The sequence below is a fragment of the Pleuronectes platessa genome, chromosome 13, assembly GCF_947347685.1.
Source record: "Pleuronectes platessa chromosome 13, fPlePla1.1, whole genome shotgun sequence".
NCBI classification, from domain to species: domain Eukaryota; kingdom Metazoa; phylum Chordata; class Actinopteri; order Pleuronectiformes; family Pleuronectidae; genus Pleuronectes; species Pleuronectes platessa.
The window spans coordinates 6,189,875-6,215,818 of NC_070638.1; the positions used below are offsets into that span (position 1 = coordinate 6,189,875).

Genomic DNA, 25,944 nt, shown 5'->3' on the forward strand with positions numbered 1-25,944 from the left:
ATGTGTGCGCGTGTGCGTGCGCGTGCGTGTAAATCTAGGAAGTAAGTTCACGACCCGGGGCAGCACCGCGGTGGACACGTCAGATCCCCCACATCTCTGATAACAACTTTGATTTCAAGGAAGAACTGTTTTCTCCCACGCGATTTGCGTGTGAGCTTCTGGGAGGGGATTTGAAACTGATCGAGAAACAGTTTCCTGTCTCACCTTTTTCCTCTGGAGGCTCAGGTGAGGGAAGTTTTTCTCTGGCTTGGTTTCACTGGAGCTGCAGGAACTCGTCTCCTCTCTCTCCCCTTCGCTGTGGTTGGGACTTCTCCAGCTCCTCAACATGCAATGAGCGGTCTGGTGAGTTTTTATCTGGACATTTGAATCCAGTTGGACACTTGTTGCTGTCACCGTTTGACATTTGTCCCCTGGCTGGATGTGTGGGAACTTTCTGTGGTGAAAAAAGGGAAAAGTTGGTAATTCCTGTTACAGCAGGTTGATACTCTGTGTGGAAGTGGGGGGAGCACAGTGTTTCAATGTGTTTTGTGCCAAATGACCGTACTTTGAAAGTACGTTCACTGAGTCTCAGAGTTTTCAACCACAATAACACTTATAACTATCAGAGGACACACAGGAAAGAAGGAAAGGAAGGAATATACAAGGGGGAGACATTGACGGAGTAATGATCGTCTAATGTACCTCAAGACCATGTAGACCCCTTCGAGACTGATCTGGGCCCTGTCATCTCCACTGTAGTCTGGAAAACTGTCTTTCAGTCTTTAGGTTACACACAAAGAAAAAGAAAGACACAAAAGAAACCAAGACAGAGAAAAGGAAGTGCATCAAGAGTCAGTTGATGACCTCTGTCTTCAATCAACTTCTCTATCTGGACCCCGTCATCCTTGGATCTTGTAAAAACTTGAACAGCTTGTCTCTCAGCCAGAAGCATATCACTTCCAGAGAGATACATTCCATAAATCTCCAGATCCAAAAAAACATATGCGGACATTGTCCAATATCCAAGGAGTGAGAACACGTCTCCTGACCGGGGCAAGACAGAAGCACCTCAGTGTGGATTGAATGATTGTAAAAACTGGTCCCAACCAGAAAACCATTTACAAGAGGACAGTGGAAAGTATAATATTCAACAGTTTTAGACTTATTACAGTATTTTGAAAGCAAAGGATTGAACTTGATACGTTTCACTGGGGTAATTTGAAGCATCTTGAATGAAATAATAATAATTTTACTGTAAAAAGGAGGTTTTGGATGCTAAATTCGGTCGTGCTTGGATTTAGTTGTTTTGATTTCAGTTTGATTTTCATCATCTCACCATTTCATTTAATCTCATTATGTGTGTGTTTCCACAGTGGAGGCTGGCAGAGAGTTGGCGCAGTGAGTTATGCTGAAGCCTGCGTCCGTGTATCAGGATGAGCACTACAGACGGAGCCGGGGCCCCTGAGCAGGACGGAAGGGCCCGAGTCGTGCAGATCTACCCCCGGGTGTCCCAGGAAACGGCCGTCTACTGTCCCCTGCAGGTGAGCGGCGGGGACAATGCGAGGTCCGTCATCCACAACGCTATCGTCACCCTGGGGCTGGACTCCAGCCAGAGGTACGCCCTGCTGGAGGTCAGGGAGAGGGATGGAGAAGAGATGCCTCTGGAAGATGGCGACGTTCCTCTGGAGCGAGTCCTGCTGTGGCCGACACAGGCACAGAGGTGGCATCCTCGGAGCCAGGGCCACTACTTCATCCTGCAGCAGCAGCCGGCCGCCATTGGAGGCGACCAAGTGGGCAGCACCGAGGACTATGATGACCTCTGCAACCTCCCGGCTGTGACTGAGCAGAGTATTCTGGAGGCTTTACGCCAACGCTTCTACAAGTTCAAAATCTACACCTACGCCAGCAACGTCCTCATCGCCATCAATCCCAATAAGCTCCTTCCGGTTTACTACAACCCCAAGTATATCAAGATGTATGAGAAGCAGCCACTGGGCAAACTGAGCCCTCACATATTTGCGGTAGCAGACGTGGCCTTCCGCACCATGCTCAGCCGGCAGGTCAACCAGTGCATCGTCATATCTGGAGCGATCGGCTCGGGGAAGACGGAGAGCAGCAGTTACCTCATCCACTGCCTGACCGCGCTGGGCCAGAAGACCTACTCCACCGGGCTGGAGCGGACCATCCTCGGGGCGGGACCGCTGCTGGAGGTAGGTGACTCCAGAATCCACTGACCCCTGCGTCTGTAGTTGAAGAATGATTTTCTCTCTGTCTGACACGGGTATCGAACACACAGTTATCGCACTTTCGGATTTCCTAGCATAACAATCAATCAAAAGATTCAGATTATCAGTCACTGATAAAGCATTGTAGTCGTTTAATAAGACTATATTGACTAGATTGTGAAAAAACAATTATTAGAAGACAGTTTGATGACTCAGGGAAATGTAGGAACATGTTTGTGGCAATTTCGAGCTTTAAACTCTCAAAACTAGAGCTCTACCTAACGATTATGCAAATCTTTAAAGATTACATTTCTCAGTTAATCATGGGATCTTTCCAAAATTGGCGAGAGTCTTGATCTTGTTGGATTAACTGTGTTGTGGCCTGAAGAGAGGGACACTAACTGAACCTACGTCCGGACCTCATAGAGTCACGGTGGTATGAGTTTTTGGAAACAAGCTATTTCATGAATAAAGTTTATACTTTAGTGTCAAAGCCTTTTCCGTACATGTTAATCACTGCTATTCTGGTTAAAAATAAACAGAATCCACTGCTGTAATACAGGAAATATAATCCAGACCCTTGTGTTTTCCACTTCCTGCAGTAAAAAACATGATTGTGTTCAAGAATACCCACAAAAAGCTGCCGTGTGCCCCTTGGTTGCCTCCTATAGTAGTTGTGTATTTCTTGGATAAACTGCCACAGGTGATGGATGAACATAAGAGCCATAGACATGAACCAGATCGATAATATTTAGATTTTTTAGTTTCCTCAAACAAACCTAACTCAAAATGCAAACACAACTTTAAATTAACATTTAGGTTAACTGGTGTCTCTGTTTTTTCTGTGGCTCTCCTCCACAGTAGCTGTGTCAGTGTCAGGAACTTGAAGCCACAGTTCCCTCAGATCTCAGCTTTCTGTTTCAGATGTCGGTTAAATTACACAACATGTTCAAATAACCGACATGAAACTAGGACAGATGTTTTTTTTTTAAAGGGAACTTTAAAACTCGCCTCGTCAGAACTTGTGTTTTACAGGAAAAACACAATTTCTTTCTCAGTTTCCCTGTTGTCAGTCTGTTTTCATTGCTCAGGGAACAGATCAACGCGTGGGAACTGGAAACATCAACTGGTTTTACTTCATTCCAAAAACAAAATTCTGAAAGGGAAAAATTTGGTTGATGCTTTGAAAGTGCAGCATGTTACTCTTTGCTTTATACCTTTTTTTAAAACCACTGTATCTGCCAGTAAATGTGCACCGTGTTGGAGCAGAAGGCGTGGAGACGTGTCAAGCCTGGTTTTTTTCTGTTTTGTTCTTGAATCCATTCTCTGTGTCTTCATCAATACACCAGCTAAGCTTTCACATAAGAGATCCTGGTCCTATTGGTACTGTTCACACCTCTACACACACAATCCCAGGGGGCCTGAAACAAGATATGTATTCCTCCCCTTTCTGAACAAGACGGACAGACTTCTCCTTGTATTAAGTATTTTTCTGCCGAATGATCTCACTGGTATTTTGTTGTTTTGAGCTCATGGTTCGAGGTTAGACCTGAGCAGAGAATGGCTTGTTCTGTTAATGGCAAATTGAAAATGCAGAACAAGCCCCCCCCCCGATGAAGAAATCTTGAGGAAGAATATAATAAGAATAGAGGAATCGATCCAAAGCCTTCTTCCATTTGCACTAATGAAGTTTTTTTTTGGGTTGTTGTATTTCTCGAGACGTTCTTCTTTTGCCCTTTACGGATTCCCTTTGCATTCATGAGTCATACCCTGTGCAACTTGTTCCTTATCGGAAATCTAAGAAGTGTAGCTTCCTTATCTTTCCCTCTGTTGTGTCATTAAATGATCTCTCGCCAAAGTTGAGTGACAGACAAATTGCCACTGTACTCTGAGCTTCTTTTTAGAATGTTAGAAATGAATATTGCAAAGTTTGATGTGTGTTTTGGGATATTAAACCCAGGTGGAAAATTGCAGTTGATAGCCAGGGAGTGATGACACCTTGCGGTGGTGGCTGGAGGTTTGTAGCTGCTCTCCACGGGGGGAATGTGCAGGGCGTTGTCCTGGAGGGAGCACCAGAGAGAGAAAAGAAACGGGAACGTGTCAGAACAGGCTCAGCCAGTTAGCGGGAAAACCCACAAAGCAAAGCAGAAATCACCTCCTCGCTCTCTACCTAAACCCCATTCTCACAAAAGCACCTTTCCTCCCCACTCTTCTCCCTTTAGTCCAGCTGTGTGTCAATCCAGAGATCTCAAATTCCTCCTGAGTTTTCAATTCAAGCGCACTTTCATCCCCCTTTCCCAATGTTGACAAGCATATTCTGTCACATTTTAATGGCCTCCATATATTCCCAGCTAGAAATGCAACTTCTATCTTAGTCTCAATTGGTTTGACAACACCGGTGGATCCTTTGCAGCCTCCTGTATCCCATAATCCACTTTGCAGCATTTGCATCAGGTTATGTTTTTATCAGCATGTGTTTGTGAGTTAGCAGAAATATGCAAAAACAACCGAACCCCTCTCCATGAAACTTGGTGGGGTGATGCAATGTGACTCAAGGACTGTGCAGGAGTTTGTTTTCACTTTCTTCAACGTTGCGAAATAGTGAATTTAAATGTGGTTTCATAAGACTTTAGTTGGGCCTTGGCAGAGTAAGGATCCTTAATCTGTGCCAAAGTCTTCGATTGTGTTCACGAGATCCTCGTTAATTCACAAAGCCAGTAAATGATCACATGATAGATCCCAGGGGAATAATCCCAAATGTTTAGTTTTTGACCCCAATATCTTCCAGAAAAAATATGTGATTATCACAAGACTCCAGATATCAACTCCCTAAAGGTTTGAGCTGTGGAAGCATTGGTGTTTATTTCCATTAAACCAGTAAATCAGTTCTATCCAGTGAACCCCTGCTTGTCCATGTGAGCCTGTTATACTTCTGTCGCTAAAAGGAATATGACATGTTTTAGCTATTCTCGCTTTCTGCCTGGTGCGTTGCTTTTACCATAATTTCTCATCTGCCATCTTTACTGGTGATGTAGGCTTTCACTGTTTCGGAATCAACCACTCCCATTGGCTCGGGTGGGTGTCGTCACAGCCAAGTGTCGGATTCAGAGGACGCGAGCCGGGCTTTGTTAGTAAACGCAAACAGGAATAACATGGGATTATTCTGGGCTCAAAGCAAAGAGGAGGCGGGCTCGGTTTGTTGTAGTGACAGAAATAAAGACAAATAGATGACGCGAGTGAGATGTTTAGTAGCGTATGTGTGGTGGAAGTTAACAATTTCTGAAATGAACCAATTACTGATCGTGAACAGAAACTGCTCCCTCGGTTTCCTGTTTAGGGACATTTGGGAAAAGGCCTTAAACTGGCAAAAAGACACAAGAATATAAAAGCTTCAATCACTTCATACATAAACCAAAGTAAAGGTGTGAAACCTGTTTATGTTCAGGTGTGGTTTTGATATCATGGGTTACAGTGCTTTTTGATTATAAGGAAATTATCTTATTGGCTAATACTTAAAGAGTATTGACTCATAATAAGCGAGTCAGTGCTGATTCTGGGATGTGCAGACTTGATCACAATGTAATTATTCAAACCACACACAGTCTAAATGTGGATCTCAGAGAACGGGATATAAAAGCAGGAAAACAGATGTCGTCTATAAAACCTTAATGCCTCGGAAAGTTCTGGAGAAAATCTGTGGTTTAACTGGTAATCGCCCTTGCTCCTGTGAAACCAGTGCTGATCGCTCACAGCTAAAAGTTTGGGACCAAACTAGATGAATGAAAAACAGTGTGTGAATACTGGAGTGGATGCAGGGTTTGAATTCTATCAGTGGTTTTTATTAATCCTCTTGTTTTTTTGTTAGTCGTGAGTTGTGAGTATTAGAGCTAAACGGATGTGGTAACGATTAGGGCTTAATAGAACAATGACCTTTTATTATAAGTTTATAGATGATTTCTTCTGTGCATGAATTAATCATTTAAGATATAAAAGCATCAGGAAATTGGGAAAAATTACCGTTTGCTCGTAAGCAGTTAAAAACTCTGAAAGTATTTAATTCATATTGAAATGAAACCGAGACGTGTCACAGCAGATTAGTTATCACAGCTCATTCTGTAAACTCAAGTATTGTGGAACCCTTTGCCCCCGGTGGTATTCCACTTGTTTCCTGCAGGTGAATATCTGGTTACAAATATGCAAATCTTTGACTCTTTGAATGATCTGTTGTCTGTCATCCTGTAAATCAGGAGGATTCCTCTAAGCCTGTCCGTCCTCTCTTTAAAGATCATGTCCCTCAGAGGAACCAGTCCATAAACTGGGACCTGACAAACACCTGTTTCTCTCTCTCTCTCTCTCTCTCTCTCCCACCATCTTCCCCTGCACATTCCTTTCATTCTTATCTCGCTACATCTTCCCTCTTTTATCGAGCTGGTTGAAAATTAAATTCTTCACCTCGGTGCGTTTGCAAAAAGCTTCACGGGAACATTCCAGTGATTCAGAGCTTTACAGTGTGTGATCAGTGCAGATGGCAGACCTGTCTCACCATCTGTGTAGACATTACTCCGGCGGGTTGAGACACGGCTCTCCGCATAGCTCCCACAGGAATGAAGAACGGGGATATGTTTGGAGACAGACCTGGGCTCAGTTGGGATTTCTCTTTTCCTTTTAGGAAAGGTTCAGTCTTGGGAAGTAGAAGCTGATCCAGAGTCAGCAGGGGCTGATGTGTCACTTTACCCACTGACGTTACCTGGGTGGAGTCTCCTGTGCTTTTGGTAGTGAACCTTGGATACTGTCTCCAGTGTGTCGTACAATAACACACTGTGCAATGTTTGTGGGAGGGCTTCACTCACTGATTACCATCATTACTGTTTCTCAAAGGATAAAAAAACAATCACAAGGTTTTTCGGGCTTAAAATAAACATGATGAAATATCTTAGTTATAGTCTGAACCACAGTTAAGGAGTTTGATTTAAGATAATTGAGCTGAACCGATCAGATAATAAATGGATTGGTTGTTACAGTTATTTCAAATTGACCGTTGTTATAAAACTATTTAAATGAATCCTTCATTGATTGCAAAGGACATTCAGGGTTAATTGTTTATTTATTGCTTCCTTCATTTTTAGACAAACACATGTTTTAACTACATTTCCTCACTTTTAACTCTGAATTGTTAATGGATTATTTAAGAAAATAAGATAAAACAAGTTAATCTTTTAAGCTCTACACATAAGAAACACAATATTCCTCACATTTGAGATGTGGGAACAAGCTGAAGTTTTGTACAAGTAGTGAACTCATCCACCACACGGAAAAGAAATGTTTATTCATTCACAAGTTCTCTGATGCTTCGAGGATTTAATCCTCGTCGTCACTTCATTATGTGCCGGATGTGATTCTCCTGGTGTGACTGCATTGATTAAACACATTGCAGTCCATGAAGGCAAATCAGAAGGACTGAAATATAATGTGGTGAAGCAGGTGAATTCTTAGAGTAGTAAGGTTGTAAATCATGTGATTCACTTATAAGTTCTTAGGAAAATTGTTAAAATCAGACAAGCAGTTTTGAGATATGGAAAAACTCTATTATACAATTTCTGATTTATGCTTTTACATCCTTTTTACAACTTTTTTCTATTTCTCACAATTCTTGTACCCATGGTATTATCTTAATACTTATTAGTACGTAGGGATCCGTCACTTTCTTTTTGTTTCGGAGGCTACACTCATGAAGAGAGTTTTCCCAACTCCATCTCTGCTCTTTTCCTCGTGGAACACACGCTCTACCATCCACACACCGAACTGACTTAATTTATAGCTCCTCTGAGCAGCCGACATTTGCAGTGTTTAGGTTTTGGTGCCAGTGTCTGTGACAAATGTGTCTGTTCATTTCCGTGGAAACTTATGCTGTCTATATTTCAAACAGGCTTTTGGCAACGCCAGGACTGCACAGAATAACAACTCCAGTCGCTTCGGGAAGTTCATCCAGCTCCACTACCTGGAGAGCGGTGTCATCAGAGGGTGAGGCGGCCAGGCCAGTTTTATTATCCTCCACAACCTCCGGTGTTCCTTTTCTAAATGAATCCTCCAGGCATCTGCGCTTTACTGTTTATTTTTGGAGGATGTCTTTGTTAAGCAAATTTTTCTTCTCATGTCATAATTGGTCAATGCTGGCCACCTCGGCGAAGCGTCGCAGGCTTTGTTGACACTCTCCTCTCGTCTGTGTGTGTCTGTGTTTCTTGCAGGGCAGTTATTGAGAAGTACCTACTTGAGAAGGGCCGCCTGGTGTCCAGAGATAAGACGGAGAGGTAAGATGAAGACAGGTGACATTTCAAATCCTCAGGGAAAAAACTCAAATTTTTACAGAAAATCTGAGCACGGAAATGAATCTCTACTGAGACCAACCTTGCTCAGTCCAACAAACAAGGGAATAATACATGCGTGAGCAGGCGACTGAACCCCACGTTGCTCTTGATGGCTGTGACGACCATTTGTTATAGTGCTCGAATAGAAGCCTTGTATGAATATGTGTCTGAATGGACAAATTCTGGAATTGTCGATAACTCTTGTGGACGGCTGTGGCTCAGGAGATCGAACCGGTCGTCCACCAACCAGAGGGCTGCGTATAAAAGCGCTATATGAATATGATATGTCCTGTAAAGCCTTTTAAAAGTTGTATAAGCCTTTTTTATAAATACAGTCCATTCACCGTCGTACCTGCAACCTGATCTGTGGAAGGGGTCAGGAACAGCAGACCTCACTCAAAACACAGGCCTGCAGCGACATGTTGAGTGAATAACACGAGCCCTGACCGACTGTATCTGCGCCCTGTGACCTCTGACCTGCAGGAACTACCACGTGTTCTACTATCTGCTGGTGGGAGCGTCCAAAGACGAGCGGGAGGAGTTTCACCTGCTGAAGCCGCAGGATTATCTTTACCTCAAGCAGGTAACTTTGATCCACAATCTTTACAGCGGCATGACACATCGATGTGTCATTTAATGCTGTCAGGGGGAGGGGGGGGGGGGTCAGTGGTTGGTGTTTTATAGACGGAAAACAATAATATCTTGAAACCGTCACATAAAACTGTAAAACACTTCACCTAGTTCTATCCTGCTCCTGTTTTCCTTCAAAATCATTTTATTACATTTTCAGTTTAGGAACATGTCGACCTACAACATGTTTATTTAGGTTTCAGTGAACATGCTTTACTTTAGTAGCACTTTAAATTCATTTAGTCATATTTATTTTTTACTGTGGTGTCATTGAAGTCTGTGTGTAGACTAAACAGGACAAGGGGTCAACCTGAAAACATGGATCTTTATGTGGTTTTATGGTGTTTTTAATTTAAGTTATTGTGACAATGCAACTTGGAAGATCAAACAGCTTTTACCGAGATCAAGTTAAAAAATAAAAATTTAAGTAGCTTTTCCTTATATGTGGCTGCATTTCAGTTGCAGCCATGAGTCGTGGATGATGCTTAAAAACAATTCAGAAAGAAAACCTATAAGTTCAGTGATGAGAATCATCATTTTGCTTAAGTCAGTGTCACTGAATCAGATTTTTCGGTTCATGCATTCCTGATGATGAAGAATGACTCTAAATTAAACTAAATCACAGGTGTCAACACAACCTGGGAAATACAAAAGTACCTTTTTAGACCTGGACCCATGGAGTTTTTCCCACTGTATTCTCACATGGACTCACTCTGACATTTACTGGACTTTTTCCCAGGGGCCCGGCAGGAAACAATTTGGAAAATGTCGGGGGCAACTCGCTCTGATATTTGCATTCTCACAAGCAGCCCCCGATGCAATGCTTCAGGGAAATGTCTGAGTTCAGTGCATCTCTGAAAACAGCTTTATAAACCACCAAAGTGGATTATAGAGAAATGGAAACGAGATAAATATTCACAAATGTACATGAAGGTCAATAAATAGCGTGAGAATAAATAGACAAACAAATAAATGAATAAAAAAGCTGAAGATGAATCTGATCTTGTTAGTTTGACATAATGTTTCCATGCATAAACCTCTGTGGCTCTATGCTTTATATTCCTGTCTATCTCTTAACATCCCCTCTGTTTATTCTGCAGGTCTTCCTCAGTCTTATAGATGATGAGGAGAAACTTCGGCAGGAGTACAAAAGGCTCCATCAGGCCATGGAAATGGTCGGCTTCCTGGCCTCCACCCAGAAACAGTATGTATGGTTTTTATAACACAGCTGAGGCAAATCATAAGCAATATAAGAGGTTATGATTTGATAAGAGTTAAATACAGAATACAGAATCAAACAATCAATGAAAAGAGTTCAGTTTACAAAATGTGTAATTTGAATGACTTAATAAAAGTCCATGGCAAACAGGACAGTTTTCAGAATTGATTTTAAAAGGAACTAAGATTTGCATTGGACCTGCACTTCTCTTGAACAGGTTCCACACTTTAACGTCAGCTGCACCAACCTGGAATATAAAAAACTGTGCGTGAACGTGAACTCTTGTGAAATTCTAACCGAACCTTCTCTGAGAGCCTCAGCTTTCTTTGCTCATGTAGCAGGTCAGAGCTTGTCAAGTGAAGCAGGGGAAAAATGCAGCAAGCATGTCGGCAAGTGCCTGACAGCCTTGGGACACAGTGCACACATGAAAGCAGCAGCAGCATAGTTTTCGATCCTTCCTCCGCAGACACCTGTAGTGCTGCCACAGGGATCCAGGGCAGATTGCTTGTGTGCAGAGTAAATCAAGAAAATCTCATTAATTTGCCACGTTTGTTATCAACTGTCCTCGAGATTTTAGGATTCTAGATGTGTTTGCTCAAAGGCAACATCAACACAGCAAATGTTACTGTTCACAACACTGGCTCCAAATGCACCAGTTTCACATCAGCTTTGTGTTCATACTGACGTGCTGATGAACCATCAACCAGGCTTTACAAACAGGAGAAGACATCAAAACGAGATATGAAAGTCTCTCTACAGAACAGTGATCAGTTGATAATCTGAATATGAAGCAAGTCACTCAGTTTCTAGAAAATTAAAAGTTCTATATATATTTGAGGCTGAAATTATTTCATATTTTATTGCCTCTGTCCTTGTCATTCCCGAATAAATTGAAATACTTTGACCCGGAATCAGTCCGGCTGGATTCGCCTTCTGATCCAGATCCGCCCCAAAAGTGAATGGGTTCTTTCCTCACTCATATTGCATCCTTCCACCATTCGAAATTATTCGTCAAGTAATTTTTTTCATAATCTTGCCACCATGATTTTACTCAATATGCCACAACTAAAGCTCCCAAGTGTGTCTGCCAGATGTGCACCAAAAACACTGACCCTGTGTGTGTGTGTGTGTGTGTGTGTGTGTGTGTGTGTGTGTGTGTGTGTGTGTGTGTGTGTGTGTGTGTGTGTGTGTGTGTGTGTGTGTGTGTGTGTGTGTGTGTGTGTGTGTGTGTGTGTGTGTGTGTGTGTGTGTCACGCAGAATATTTTCCACGCTCTCTGCCATCCTCCACCTGGGCAATGTGACGTACGCCCTGTCAGAGGACACTGAGGTCCTGGAGGTTGGACCTGCTGAGGTCCTGTCTACACTGTCTGACCTGCTCAAGGTGCGTTCCTAAAGCCAAACACACATCACTAGATCCTCATCTGGATTTATTATCTACACTCAAGATTCATCTGGAATTGTATCGGTGCATTACGTCAAAATAACTTTATAGTTTCGATGAAATCACAGATTAAAACAACCTTAATTATAGTTTTGTTTAATAACAGTTGTTTTACAGTGGATTAAATATAAACAGTATATTTGTCACATGTTGTAAAATTGTCTCAACCTTTTTCTGTTTAATTTATTTCCAGGTGAAAGAAGAGTTGCTGGTGAAGACGTTGACCAAGAGGAGAGTCGTGACCACCAACGCCACCATAAACTATCCGTACACACTAGAAGAGGTATGGTGTTTAAATGTAGGATAATGGCTGCCTGTGTACCTTTTTAATTACTATAAAAATGTGTTATTTTGATCTTATTGTGCATTAAATATATGATTTTCTGTGCAGGCCTCCAAAGCGCGGGACTCCATGGCCAAGTCTCTGTACAGCGCCCTGTTTGACTGGATCGTCCTTCACATCAACCTCGCAATGCTCAACAGACGAGACATGGAGGAGTCCGTCTCTGTAAGTCACCAGGACTCACCACGGGAGGACAACATGTGTAATGTCCCCCACAGAACTCAGAGTATTCATGTGTTCATTGTTTCAGTGTTTGTCCATCGGTGTGCTGGACATGTTTGGATTCGAGAACCTCCACACAAACGGTTTTGAGCAGCTGTGCATCAACTACACGAATGAAAAACTGCAGCTTTACATCAACCAGAACATGTTCAAGCTCAAGCAAGTAGGTGGATTTACAAATACACACACATATATACTGTATATTTCATTTGTCTTTAGGTTTCTATGGATTTGAAACGTTTCATCTCTGCAGCTGCTGTTTTACCCTGTGCTCTGATATCTCAGTGCCTGCAAATATCTAAAAATGTCTTTATTCCAGTATGTTCTGTTTGACCATTACTACTGTTTCATTTAATTTACATTTGATCTGATCGTGTGATTGTGAATAAAACTCTATTCCAGGAGGATTATGTGTCGGAGGGCCTCACGTGGCAGAACATTGACTACAGCGACAACAGTGGCGTCATCGAACTGATCAGCCAGAAATCAACTGGAATCTTCGACCTGCTGCACAACGAGGACGAGTGAGTGAGATTCATCTCTCAGATTAATGCATTCGATGGGTTAAGGATTGTGTATTAGTACAGATTTGTTTAACTATATTGTCAATGATCGTTGTTTAAACACCAAGGAGAAGGAATAGCTGTTGACAAATGCCTGTAACTACATTATTGTGTGTTATATGTTAAAATAATTTAATTACACCTAGTTTTCCAAGCAAAACAAAACAAACAGGGTAGATAAAGCAAGAGTCATCATGAACACATGTTTTCTGTGGGGTAAATATGACTGGGAAAGCAATATTGAATGATAATCTAAATATATGTACATACATGTAGATATGATCTTAAAATGTTTTTGTAAAGCTTTAGAATTTGCTGGAATATCATCATGTCACCAACTTGTTCTATCAATGAAAACAAATAATCAGTCAATACCTTTAATTGAACAATGCAGCAGATTCCTTTGCTGTTCACATGCTCCTCTGTTCGAGTCTCATTGTGTTTCTCTTGTATCACATGTGTAACTGGATATGTTGTCCTCTGTGTGTTCCTTCAGACTCCCCGAGGCCACAGATGAAACCTTGATGCACCAGCTGAAGCAGCAGCATCACAACAACTCCCTTTTTGTACCTTCTCCAGACACAAAGCTGACTTTTGCCATCCGACACTTTGCTGGGACTGTTGAATATCACATCAAGGTGGAGTATTGTTCCCACTTTGCAAACGTCCATAATCATCCGTGTGAATTACGATTCCTCCAGCCACATTTGAAACACTCAGTCCTTTCCATCATTCCCCTGAAAAGGGTGTTGATCTGCTGTGGCCTTGTCAGATAAAGCAGTGTGAGAAAAACCTGAAAATATGTGAACTAAGTGAATGATTAACCCGGCTCCCTCCTCGCATGTAACCAATGTGAAGCCTCACAGATTCCCGGACTTCTAGAGCAGAAGCTTCCAGAGTGTGAATCCTGATTGTTTTTATTCTGCAGGACTTCAGAGAGAGGAACTCGGAGCACATGCGTCCTGAGGTCGTGTCTCTGCTACGCAGCAGCGAGCGGTCCTTCCTGCATCAGCTGGTTGCTTCCAGCCCAGAGGCCCTGTTCAGATGGGGCGTCCTCCGAGCCACCATCCGAATCCTGTCCGTGTTCAAAAACCTGGGACGCCAGCGGGCAGACAAGGGTAGGTGGCTGGAGCTGCTAGTTGAGTCACATTTTTACCTGGAACCAGCAGCTGCATACCTCACTGTGTTATCTTCAGAGAAATGTTGACTTGACAGTGAATTTGTTGTTGCTGGAAAAGCTGGTTCCAGTTCCTTGACTTTTTACGAGCGACACCATCAACGTGTTTTTCTTCTTGTCATCAATGCTCTGATGATTTTTTTTTTAAACTGACTTCTATTGTCACCACAGCCACCAGACGCACCTCCCGCAAATCCCTCAAAGAAATCAAACAGCGCAACAGTGCCGTGGACCGACTCTCCAGGTGAATACACATAACTGAACACAACACTTTAAATAAATCAGGCAGGAACTTTCTGTTATAGAGTTAGCAACTGTAGCCATTAACCATCCAGGTCTGATTACAACACAGCATTTAAATATAATTCATTCATTTTCTTGTGTTTTTCTGTTTTGTCGCTCAGCTGTATTTGTTGAGGAAAGATTAAGTTGCAAGTGTATTTTTCTTTTCAGTGACCTGAAATCATGGCTCTGAACTCGACTGAGGATGTTTTAATTATTACGTTTATTTGTATTTATTGTTCTTTAAAAATGTTCAAGAGTGATTCAGAGGAAACAACGTGTGGTTCACCATAAATGAAATACAAAATGTTCACAGCCACAGCATCACTCTGGACTTCTCCTTCGATCGCTCTGACGAACATCCTCTCGATGTATTCGAAGACATCTTCACCAGTTATGAAATGAGGAAGTAAGTCAGCCATATTCATCTAGTTTAAACTAAAGTGGATCTACTTTTAAAGTTCTGTTAACAGCTGTAGTCTATTCAGTTTTTTTGTGTAGAGACTCATTTCATGTTTGTTGTCTTCAGGAGGAGCAGAGGAGGTCGACAGAAGCAGCTCATTCCAAAGGTAAAGTGTTTGTCAAGTGTTTGTCGTCTCAAGAGTTTGTTATTAGCTGTTAGATGTATATTAATTATGTCTCTTTAAACAGAAACTCATGGATTTCCGGTCACTCCATCATATTGTTGGTCTCACTGCGCACGACCGAACCAGCAAATCCGTCTTCCACCCTAACCCGAGAGCCAGGCCTCTCACAGTCAGTGCTCAGCTGCAGGTTAGTCTTCTCTTCTTCTCTATATGTCACTTTACCGTGTTGCTCATGTGTGGTTAGGATCAGCTAAAGAATTATCCCAAAATGATGAGAACCATGTATCAGCTGATTCCTGATAAGTAAAGATTATATCTATTGAATCCTTCAGGCTTCGCTCAGAAAGCTGATGGAGACGATTGAAAAAGCCGAGCCTTTTTTCATTTTCTGTCTTCGCTCCAACACTGAAAAGGTAAAACGTCATTTATGAATCTGCAAAATCATCCTGATGAATTTAGTCTCACGTTTTGTTATCACACTGATGTTTGACATTCTTTCTATCACAGAAGGAGCTGCACTTTGACGAAGAACTCGTGCTGAAGCAAATCCGGTACATAGACATGCTGCAGATGGTTCACATCCAGAAGTCTGGCTACAGCGCTAGATACACATTCATGGTAAGAAGAAGACCCTAGATATTTACATAGCATTAAAAAGCACAAATAGGATAATGATAACACTGCTTTTTTGTTGATAACAGGACTTTGTGGAGAAGTTCAGGATGTTATTCCCAAAAGGAGCACGTGGAGCTCCTGAGCACATAACTGAGCTGTTTGAGAAGATGAAGCTCGACAAGTCCAACTACCAAATAGGAAAAACAAAGGTGAATCAAAATCATTACTATTTTATTACGAATATTAACTCTGCATGTTCCTGTGTATTACTGTGACCAGAAGGTAACAGTAGCATGTCTACAGTAACTGTAAATGAGACGACAACCAGAAAATTCATGAACATACGTCTTGATGGTTTAACAAGGTCATAAAAAACATAATGAATGAACTTAGACGTTAAACTGACTTCACAGTATAACTAACCCATACTTTTCTATGCCTCCCTCTCATCTGCTCAGGTTTTCCTCAAGGAAAAGGAGAGGCAGCTGCTCCAAGACACTCATAACAAAGAGGTGATGCGTCGCCTCATCATTCTGCAGCGCTGGTTCCGGGCCTCTCTCATACGACAGCACTTTCTGCAAAAGAAAGATGCCACGCTTCTCATTCAGGTGCGGTTTGTGTAAAAACATGCTTTAGAATAAAACAGTACTGTCAGAAATCTCCTTATATGGACTGCTGGACAATGAAAACTCTCCCCCCCATCACATTGTACAAGCACCTGGTTGATATTGTGACACAGTAACTATTCACCCACACATGTACATGACTCTTAATCAGCTAAAGGTGTCACGATGCCATTGGCTTCTCATTTTGAAGAGTGAAAGGTGAATAAAGAACAAATTACATGTTCCGGCATCAGACTGATGTTGACAGAGGATTTCTGTTGTTTCAGAGGAGCTGGCGAGAGTTTTATGAGAATCAAAACCAAGCTGCGACCGTGATCCAGACGGCGTGGAGGACTTCCCTGAAGAGGAAGGACGAGGGGACGACTCGGCAGGGAAGGGACAGGTACACAGACCTCTGTAATGATTCAGTAGATTTCCAGTCACTCTGCAGATCAACACTGTGTTCAGAGGCATGTGTGCAACAGGTAGAATATGAGAGAACAAAGTCCAGGTCAGTGGTTCGATCCTCCATTCCGTGTGCCAAATTTCCCATGGGCGAGACGCTGAACCCCAAATTGCTCCTGACAGTTGAGCTGGAAGTGTTTTGAGTATTGTGAGAGAAAGTGCTGCACATGCTGCACTGTAAAGAGCTTTGAGACTGAAAAGCACCATTTAAAAACACAAGAAAAAACCAAAATGAATACAGTTACTGCAATGCCAGTCTAATATAATGGTTCTTGCTCCACAGCATGACCAAAAAAGAGTTCAAGAGGCAGCAAAAAGTTGAGCAGAGCCCCAACAGGACCCAGAGGCTCGACCCCGACAGCAACCGGTCGGCACCGAGGGACCAGAGCCGGGAGAAACGAGACGGCAGAGGATCCCCGCCGCCGCTCACCAGGCCCCACTCCTGCCCTCTGGACCCTAAAGTAGTAGGTGTGCACCGCTCCCCCAGCCCCTCCACCTGCAGCTCGCTTCAGCGCTACACAGACATGGAGGGCTTCAGGGAAAAGGCCGAAAAGTGGAAGGAAAGAAAGAGTGAGGGCGAACCCACAGATGAGTCGAGTCCAGAAACATTCAGGCGAAATGTACAGGCAAATAAGGCAGATGAGTTTCAGTAAGTAAAAGCTCTATTATCCTATCATTATTCTGCATATCTTGATGGTTTAATCAGCAAATGCAAAGTGTCTAATATGAGTTCCCCAGTAATCCACAGCTTTGCTCTGGTTTCCTTCTGTAAAACAGCCGAAAAGGGAAATCCAAGTCTGTGGATGAACTGTCAAAGATCTGCTCATCAGGCTCTGATAGTTCACCTTCCGGCAGCGAGGTAAACCTTTACCTTTCCTTGGTTTTCTTACACCCTCTAAATATAATTCAAAGCATGGCTGTTGTTGTTTTTTTTCCCTTCACAACAATAGATGTTGACGAGCTGTAGTTGTGTGCACTGTAAACGTATGTTAAGATCCCAAAGCCGTGGTGGCTCCGTTCCCATGAGTCCCAGTCCTCCCAGTCTCTGCCTTACCACCTTTCCTGACCCAATTAGGTCAGGGTGCGCCTCAGAAAGCTGCCCAAACGCAAACGGCGCTTAGCCTACGCCCGCAGCGGTTTGATGGCTAACTTTGGGGGCTCCAAGGAGAGTGAGTACTGGAGCTTCCCGCTGCCTCCCCTCAGCCCCCACATAAACGCCCTGAAGAGCTCGGTCAGTAGCACGGATGTCCGGGGCTACAAATCCCGGGTCAAGGTACTGACCAAAGGGACGCTGGTCTACGATGCTGCTTCTCTGCATGCAGGCCTCGCATGTCTATGTCCCGAACAGAACCGCGGTTTCGTTCTTGTGGAACTTTGCATTTTTCTTCTCTGCAAACCGGCGCAATGATAAATGAGCAGTTGCTTCCAAAGTGAGAGGCAATATGAAAACCCATTTCCACAGCTCGTTGCTCATCTTTTTTTTTGACCCCTTTACCCAAATGAGTCGTGCGTCAGTAGATTCAATTTACAACAGAAGATAGTGACTGGTTCCAGTGTCGGCTTGTTTTTGTTCATAGTTAAATCTGCGGTTTGTTCATGGTGGCCTCAGGAGTCCCAGGTTATGGCTTCATACAGGCTTATTGTGATTGTGTTTAATGTACATGCTCACTAAAACTTAACCATGGCCTCTTGTGTTGATCTTAATCTGTATATGGACCAAGTAATCAATTAACCAATGTTCAAAAATCCTCACTTTAATTAATCTAATCAGCACTGGAATATCTTTCATTACTCATAAAAATCCAACTTTTTGTGCACAGAGCAAATCACATCAAACACTTAACGCATTAACATGGGAAATATGAATCTGTAAATGTATCTTTTAAGTCTTACTAAGCTGGCGTTAAGGAAAAATAATGACATACACTTATTAACTACAAACTAATTTCTATCATACTAATTGAAAGGAACCAGGTTAAAGTTGAGGAGGCAGCAGGAGACCGTGTTCCCTTGCATGATAAATAAAAATGGTGAAGGACTAAAGCGGCTGTGCTAATATTTGATCTTGTCTACGGGTGTTTGATTTGGTGCTGGAGGAGATTTGGTGGTGGAGGAGCTGTGGGCGGAGTTATGGAGGCGTCTGGTGCGATCTGTCGCTGCAGGTGAACATGGCGGGGGGGAAAAGGGGCTAACTCTGATACCAGCGGTATTTATTTTTGTCTTGTTAAGTCGGTCACACGTCAACTTGAAGTCTGTTCACGTCTTAATACTTTTGCAGATTTCAGCAGAACCTGATGGGTCGAGGTTCAGCCTCCAGCCCAGGACCAGCAACGAGAACTCAGGACAGGGGTCGAACCAATCGCAGCTCACGACTCCTGATAAGTGAGAATTAATAATAACTATATTAATTAGCGGCTTGAGTTTTTAGAACCAAGCTCTTTCGTGAATATATAACCTCTGCATGGAATTAACACAAATTGTCTTTTCTACAGGATCTGGTTTCTCAGCAGATTCCTGAAGAGACGAGTACCGAAACTTTCCCCGAGCAGTGACTCTCCTACAGGTACAACCGGTAACACAAAGCTGTAGTTTTATTCTTTTTACGTGTGCAGTGCAGATATTTGAAACATACACATGCTTTAAATACACTGTAGCAGTAGCACAAACATGTGAATACGATGATATACCCTGATATACCCACGCTTCTGTTTACTGCCACCTGGAGGTCAGTTTCCCATAAACAATTGCTGTCAGACTTTTCATGTCATTCCTGTTTAATGGCTTTGAGATTGAAAAGATAATCTCTCCAGATAAAGATGAATTCATGTCCATCTCTCCTCATGTCACCTCCAGTCACCCTGCCCAGCTACACTCCGCATTCCTACCACCTGCCGAGCAAAAACAGTGGGAGGCCCAATCAAAACCCCACCATTAAAATCAGCCGCACCACCCGGTCGATCGAGTGGAACACATCTCTGGACCGGGAGATCAGCAACACCAAGGAGCTAAGACATCTGGACGAGTTCCTCGGAAACCAGGTGAGATCGGGAGGAAAAAGAGAAGAATGATAAATCCACTTTTCACACTCGTGTCAGGGGACGGATGTTTTATATATTTTGATTAACCCTCTTTTGTTCATCTTCATCGTTTCCTCACCTCTGTCATCAGGTCAACGAGCTCCGAACAAGAATAAAAGAGCTGTCGCCAACAGAGCGCATCTTCCTCACAGCCACCATGCAGTTCAGAGAGACCATCAAAGGCATGTACTCGTTGGAGGTGAGTCCATTTCTTTCCTCCGTGTGAACGAGAACCTTAAAGCTTCATGGAAGGGGAACAGATTTCCTCTCCCCTTTTTGTTTTTTTAGCATGTCTCACTTTTGTTTATTTTGCAATCGCTGGTCAGAAGGGGATTGAAGGTAAAATCTAATTAACTGTTTCAATGGGCACTTTGTGACCAACAGAAGCCGCAGATTGCCTATAAGGATCTGATGAAAGGTTACCACAACAAGGTCAACACACTCGCTGGCCCCGGGGAGAAGGCAAAAGTCTCCCTGGTGGTCAACCTGTTCCAGTCCGTGCTCGACGGCTTCATCAGGGGCGAAAGGAAACGAGAGGAGTCCGAGCCGCCGAAGGTAAGTGTGAGAATTTAAGTCGATCATCACCCTCTGAACCATTGTGACAGTATAAACTAAATATCTTCCTCACCCTCTCAGGCGCCTAAAGGGACAAAGAAGAGGCGGAAAAAGGAAAAATGTGTAAGAGTAATATCTCTATCTGCACTGTTTGGTTCTCTCAATATGAATCTAGTGAAATAATCCCGGTGTATATTCTCTGTCACAGCTCGACAGTCCTCTGGATCACCTGTTCAGCACCTACCAGGTGAACATCATGCAGTCATGTGACTTGTGTGGCTCCTACATCTGGGGGATGGAGAAAGCCTACATGTGCAGCGGTGAGTTGGAAAAAGCGTCACAATCAAATATTAACATACTAAAGAAACACAATGGCCTTAAAAAAAACTTCTGTTTCTATTTTAGCCTGCAAATTAATATGTCACAAGAAATGTTTGGACAAAATCATCACAGATTGCTCCACACGGTGCGCCAGACAGGTAAGGATGGAAGTTTTTAATATTTCCTAACGTCGCTCTCTCAAGACTGAATCCCTCACGTTAACTCATTCTGTCTTTCCGTCCGACAGGATGAGAATTTGCCAGGCTCCCTTCACTTTGGGGTGCAGGTGTGTGTCCTCACCAGTAAAGCCAACCCCGTGCCCAAGGTGGTGGAGATGCTTCTGTTGTATGTGGAGATAAACGGCCTCTACACCGAGGGCATCTACCGCAAGTCGGGCTCGGCCGTTCGAGCGAGGGAGCTTCACCAGATCCTGGAGACCAGTAAGAAATGTCCAGCCTTTGTGTCTGTTAGTTTGATCTACTGTGAATGTTTGCTTACTTGTATTTGTATTGTTCAAGTTCTAGTCTTTAAGAGTAAATAACATAAAACATACAACAATTACAATATATATAAACTCAATACTTGTTGGTAAAACAAATCTACAATCACATCCTTTGCCACCCAAAAACATTTACTGAGAAATGACTTTGGACCATTAAAAAGTAATGTTTTTATTAAATCTATGTTTTCTGTCTTCTTCCATCAGATCCTGAGTCAGCATGTTTAGAGAACTACCCCATCCACACCATCACCGGTCTGGTTAAACGATGGCTCAGAGAGCTGCCTGACCCCCTCTTGACCTATTCCCTCTACAGTGACTTTCTCCATGCTGCAGGTGAGAACATTTTGATGGAATACATATTTTCATTTCACATATAAACCTTGAGGGATCCCGTTACAGCGTAGGCCCTTGTTTTTCATTTCCCTTAATACTTTCCTGATCTGCTTCTTTATTACGATATGAAATATAAAATGATGAATCTCCATTTTGTTTTCCACTTTCAGAGCTGCCTGAGAATGATGACAGAATCCGGGCTGTGTACCAGAAGGTTGATGAACTTCCTCCTGCTAATCACAACACATTGGAGCGGCTCATCTTTCACCTCGTCAGGTATGAGGATGATTTTTGTTTGTTTGGGTTTTCATTGTCAACTTGTGAGAGAAAAGGGAGATCTTGACCTTTGTGTCTTTTAGGGTCGCAAAGGAAGAAGAGCACAACAAAATGACGCCGACCTCTCTGGCTATTGTGTTTGCCCCCTGCATCCTGCGCTCTCCTGACTCTGACGACCCCTTCCTGGGTATGAAGGACGTGTCCAAGACAACACAGTGAGTCAGACTGCTGCACATCCCTCACAACAGGCGTTTATTTTTTCATGTCGCAACACGGTATGTTCCCGATACTGTCTGTATTTCCAGAGATGGATTGTGATTCATGGAGGCGCTCTGTTTTCTGCAGGTGTGTGGAGACGCTGATCTGTGAGCAGTTCAGACGCTACAATGAGAAGATGCAGAATATCCAGGAGCTGGAATATGCCGAGGCCCTGGCTGTGAATCAGCTCAAACTGAAGAGGCAGAACACGGTGAGAGGACAACACAAGACCCTGTTTTAAGACCTGGCGTCAGTGCTGAGGTCTGAACGCAACCGAATACGACTTCTTTGTTTTTAAGATTCATTCAGCCCATCCCAGTCTCTAGGGAGACACACACACACACACACACACACACTCACACGCCAACACACACATGGACATCGGACTCATCTGTTTACTCAGACTGGGTTAAAACAACCTAATTTGATCTTCACAAATGACGTAGGTGATTATTTGCACGTGGAGCTGGGAAGCAAGCTTCGACACGAGTGGTAACAGGAGACACATTCAGGAAGCATTTTAGTTCTGTTCACTCTCAAAGGCTTTCCTTAATTTCAAACAAAAAGAAAAACTTGATTGTATCTGAATGATGAGACATCTTGTAATATAAACCTAAGCTTAAAGATGAGAGCAACTATTCTGAATATATCTATTGTTCCTCGAGCAGTTGGATGTCACTTCTGCTTTCTTGTGGAATGAATTCCAGTGGAGCCAGCGTCTCCATTTAGCAGTTTACACCCAATCACTAATCTGATCCATGTGCAGGTTGTTGAAAACCCTTCCGAGCTGAATGTTCCAGAGACGATCAACACTGATGAAACAGAGATGACTCTCATCGAAAGGATCAAGTCCATCAAGCAAGAAAAGTGAGATGAAGTTGTTGTTTTCTTTCATTAAAGTTCGTTAGAGATTCATCAGAGTTTTGATATTGATACTATGTTGTGTTGTTCTCTCCAGGGTGGACCTGGCCTGCAGGCTACCTGACCTGGAGCAGGAGAACTCCGACAACGAAAACCTGGACTCATCGTCATCAATGAGCTCCGAGAGCCTGGATGATCGTCTGGGGAGCCTGGAATCGGAAGGTCAGTAGGGAGGTAAGGTATTTTCACCTTCCCCTGGGTTTAGAAGAAAACACACCAAAAAGCTGATGTAATCATTTAGTGTCTTTTTTTGTTTTGTTGCCCTACCTCCTTAATACATAGTTGGTCACTGTGCATGCAGACATGTGCTATAGGCACATATATGAAGAATGTAGTTGCGTGTAGAATTGAAGAAAATAGAAAAAGCTCCTGCCTCACTCTGGCAAAGAGAGGGGCACGATTGTAAAGTTGTCTTTCCGTCAAACTCAGCCAACTCCGAGCTGGCCGTTCAGAGAAGCTGTGAGCACTTGTGTTGCAAGTGATTAGATGTTTGGCTTTTTCTCTTTATTGTCTTTATGGCTCCAGAATCCCATATGTTTGCTGACTCCATAAATAGGCTTCAGACTTAAGTCCGCACATGAACTTGTGGTTGTACACATTGTGTCGCTCCCACTGACAGAAAAGCTACAACAACACACCCACACTCTACATCAGCGTACACACCCACCGCCATTTAACACATAGTTATCATTCTCCACCAGTCACTCACCGCACACAGCTGCACAGCTTGCACTTTGTGGCGTATACAATCATCATGTATGTACATGTTTTTGTGCTATATTTCTTTTATATATTTTATACTTTTTTTTTTTTAATTGCATGTATTTATTTATTTGTCGTGTTAAAGTAGTTTTTTCTGCTAAACTAAACTCCTTAGACCTTAACGATGCTGACTAATCTGATGTTGCTCCACCAGGAAGGGTGACCATGCGATTGAAAACGCGGAAACCCGACTGCCCGGTGAAACCTCCTGACCTGGCCCAGAGAGTCAGGAGCCTGATGGCTCAGACAAACGAGTTCACACCGGGACGAGGGACGGGTGTCACTCAGTCCATGATATTCCTGTCGAGCCCAGACAACCCCTCCGCCAACGGGAGCTTTGAAGACCTGGACATCCCTTACATCGATGAAGATGAGGATCTACCTTGAGCGCAACACCACCGGCATTATTTTAGATTTTCTCAAGTACGTGTTAACAGAAGATGTGCACTTTGTTTTAAAGACTTTTCCATTTGTCAGTGCTGCTATGGAGACAAAGTGCTTTGAGGACTTATTTGTATTTAACGGAGAAACAGTTCCTTCAGGGTTTTTAATCACAGATCTGAAGAAGAACCATCAGCAAGGTCTCATCCTTGTGTATCGCTGTATGTGATTGTAAACATATTTCAGAATTGTACAGGACGCACGTTTTAGAAAAGGTCCCTTTGAGCTGTGTATCATCTGTAGAGATAAATAGAGAAATGTGACGAGGAGCAATTTAGGATTCAAGTACCTCCTTTATTCACAGACCATATTCTGAGCTGACGACTGTGGTGCCAATGGATGTGGAGGAGTAATTTGTGAAAAGAACAAATAAATGTACCAAAAAAAGTTCTAACATTGTATATAAAGTGATTTTCCATTGTACAGACTGTAACATTGTATTTTGGGCATTTGCTGAATTATTTGAAACTGATCAGTTGAGTTTTTGGGGCTTTTCTTTATTACAACTGCCGTGAGTGATCCCTGATTCAACGAACCTACAAAGAAAAATGGTCGCAATGCTTTTTATCCAGACTGAAAATGTATCCCTCTGTCTTTTTTTTATTTCTTGTTCCAAGGCTGTGCAGTTTTCACTAAGTAAACACTTTGTCAATACATTTTTTTATATGCATGCATGTACATTTAATAAGGGTTTAGGAATTCTGTTTGTTGTGGGGGATGTCTTCTAATTTGGACTCTTGATTCCCCAAATGAAATTCACTGACCATTTTCCTAGTGTCACTACATGAACTGATAATAATAACTGCCACCAATAATTACTCCCTTGACATCAACAAGCGTTGTAAGAGTGTATGTCATATTCTGGTCGGACATTAGGATGCAAGTACATGGTATCACCCTGACAAAAACAACCTGCACAAATAAACATTAAATGGAAATTAAATTATAAAGCAGAGCTCCATTTATATATCTATTATTTAGAAAATTTAAAAAACAATTTTGAAATATATTAATTGGAATTTATGCTTTAAATGTTGACAAGAGACACGGCAAATTAGTCCAAAAGGATGAAGTTAAATCAAAAATATACATAAAAACTTAACATAACATTTAGGAAAATAGGATTTATTGCAGTGCTGTTGACTGTTTAGACTGCACTAGTTTCAGTCAGGTGTTCCTAATAAACTGACAACTGAGTGTATGTTATGGTGATTTTATGTTTCTAAGATTTATCTCAGAAATGGGCCAATGATTACTTTGTTTACATTTAGTATAACAATTTCTACAGTGTGGAATAACTACTTTAACTTGGATGACAGATCTGACTACCTCTCCCACCACTAATGAAAAGTAGATCAATTAAGCAGAGTGAATACAGTATTATCGTTAATGTCTGACAGGCATCGTCAAGCAAAGCCCATCTCTAAATTCTTGGATTCTTTCTTTTTTTATGTACAAAATATTCATGTTTAAACTTTAACAACACTTTTGTTATGATAGTGGAGGTTGAGAAGATTGTGTTGGATTTTAGTTAAGACGAATCAAATGTTAAGTGTACATCTTGAAAGTGTTTTTTTTTTTGTATGTTTCTGATGTGCTTTTCATAAATAAAGTTTTCTTTTCTCCTGAGTGTTTCGTCTGCAGGTCTAAATGCAGGAACGGGACTTATTTGAATAGTGGGTTCCTGTACAGCTGACTTTGATATTGAACATTTTTAATTTGGGGGACAGATTTGGGGTTTATATTTATTATATGGACTTTTAGAAACCAATTTTTTTA

The 25,944-nt window shown here is 42.4% G+C and overlaps 1 protein-coding gene across 1 annotated transcript; it reads left to right on the top strand.

The window, feature by feature from the left end:
* On the top strand, positions 1-25,794 carry myo9b (myosin IXb). The gene is made up of 41 exons (XM_053437845.1): positions 1-342; positions 1,353-2,189; positions 8,131-8,225; positions 8,450-8,512; positions 9,053-9,152; positions 10,300-10,403; positions 11,677-11,800; positions 12,054-12,143; positions 12,252-12,368; positions 12,454-12,588; positions 12,828-12,949; positions 13,485-13,626; positions 13,917-14,106; positions 14,337-14,409; positions 14,764-14,856; positions 14,977-15,016; positions 15,099-15,221; positions 15,367-15,447; positions 15,542-15,652; positions 15,736-15,858; positions 16,108-16,257; positions 16,542-16,657; positions 17,003-17,368; positions 17,497-17,578; positions 17,795-17,992; positions 18,998-19,101; positions 19,212-19,282; positions 19,573-19,757; positions 19,888-19,995; positions 20,181-20,351; positions 20,433-20,474; positions 20,560-20,671; positions 20,757-20,830; positions 20,920-21,112; positions 21,379-21,507; positions 21,678-21,783; positions 21,867-21,998; positions 22,129-22,252; positions 22,808-22,908; positions 23,000-23,124; positions 23,879-25,794. The coding sequence occupies exons 2-41, from the start codon at positions 1,413-1,415 to the stop codon at positions 24,109-24,111; spliced, it is 5,625 nt and encodes a 1,874-aa protein (XP_053293820.1). The 5' UTR covers positions 1-342; positions 1,353-1,412; the 3' UTR covers positions 24,112-25,794.
* Positions 25,795-25,944: the final 150 nt, after the last annotated feature.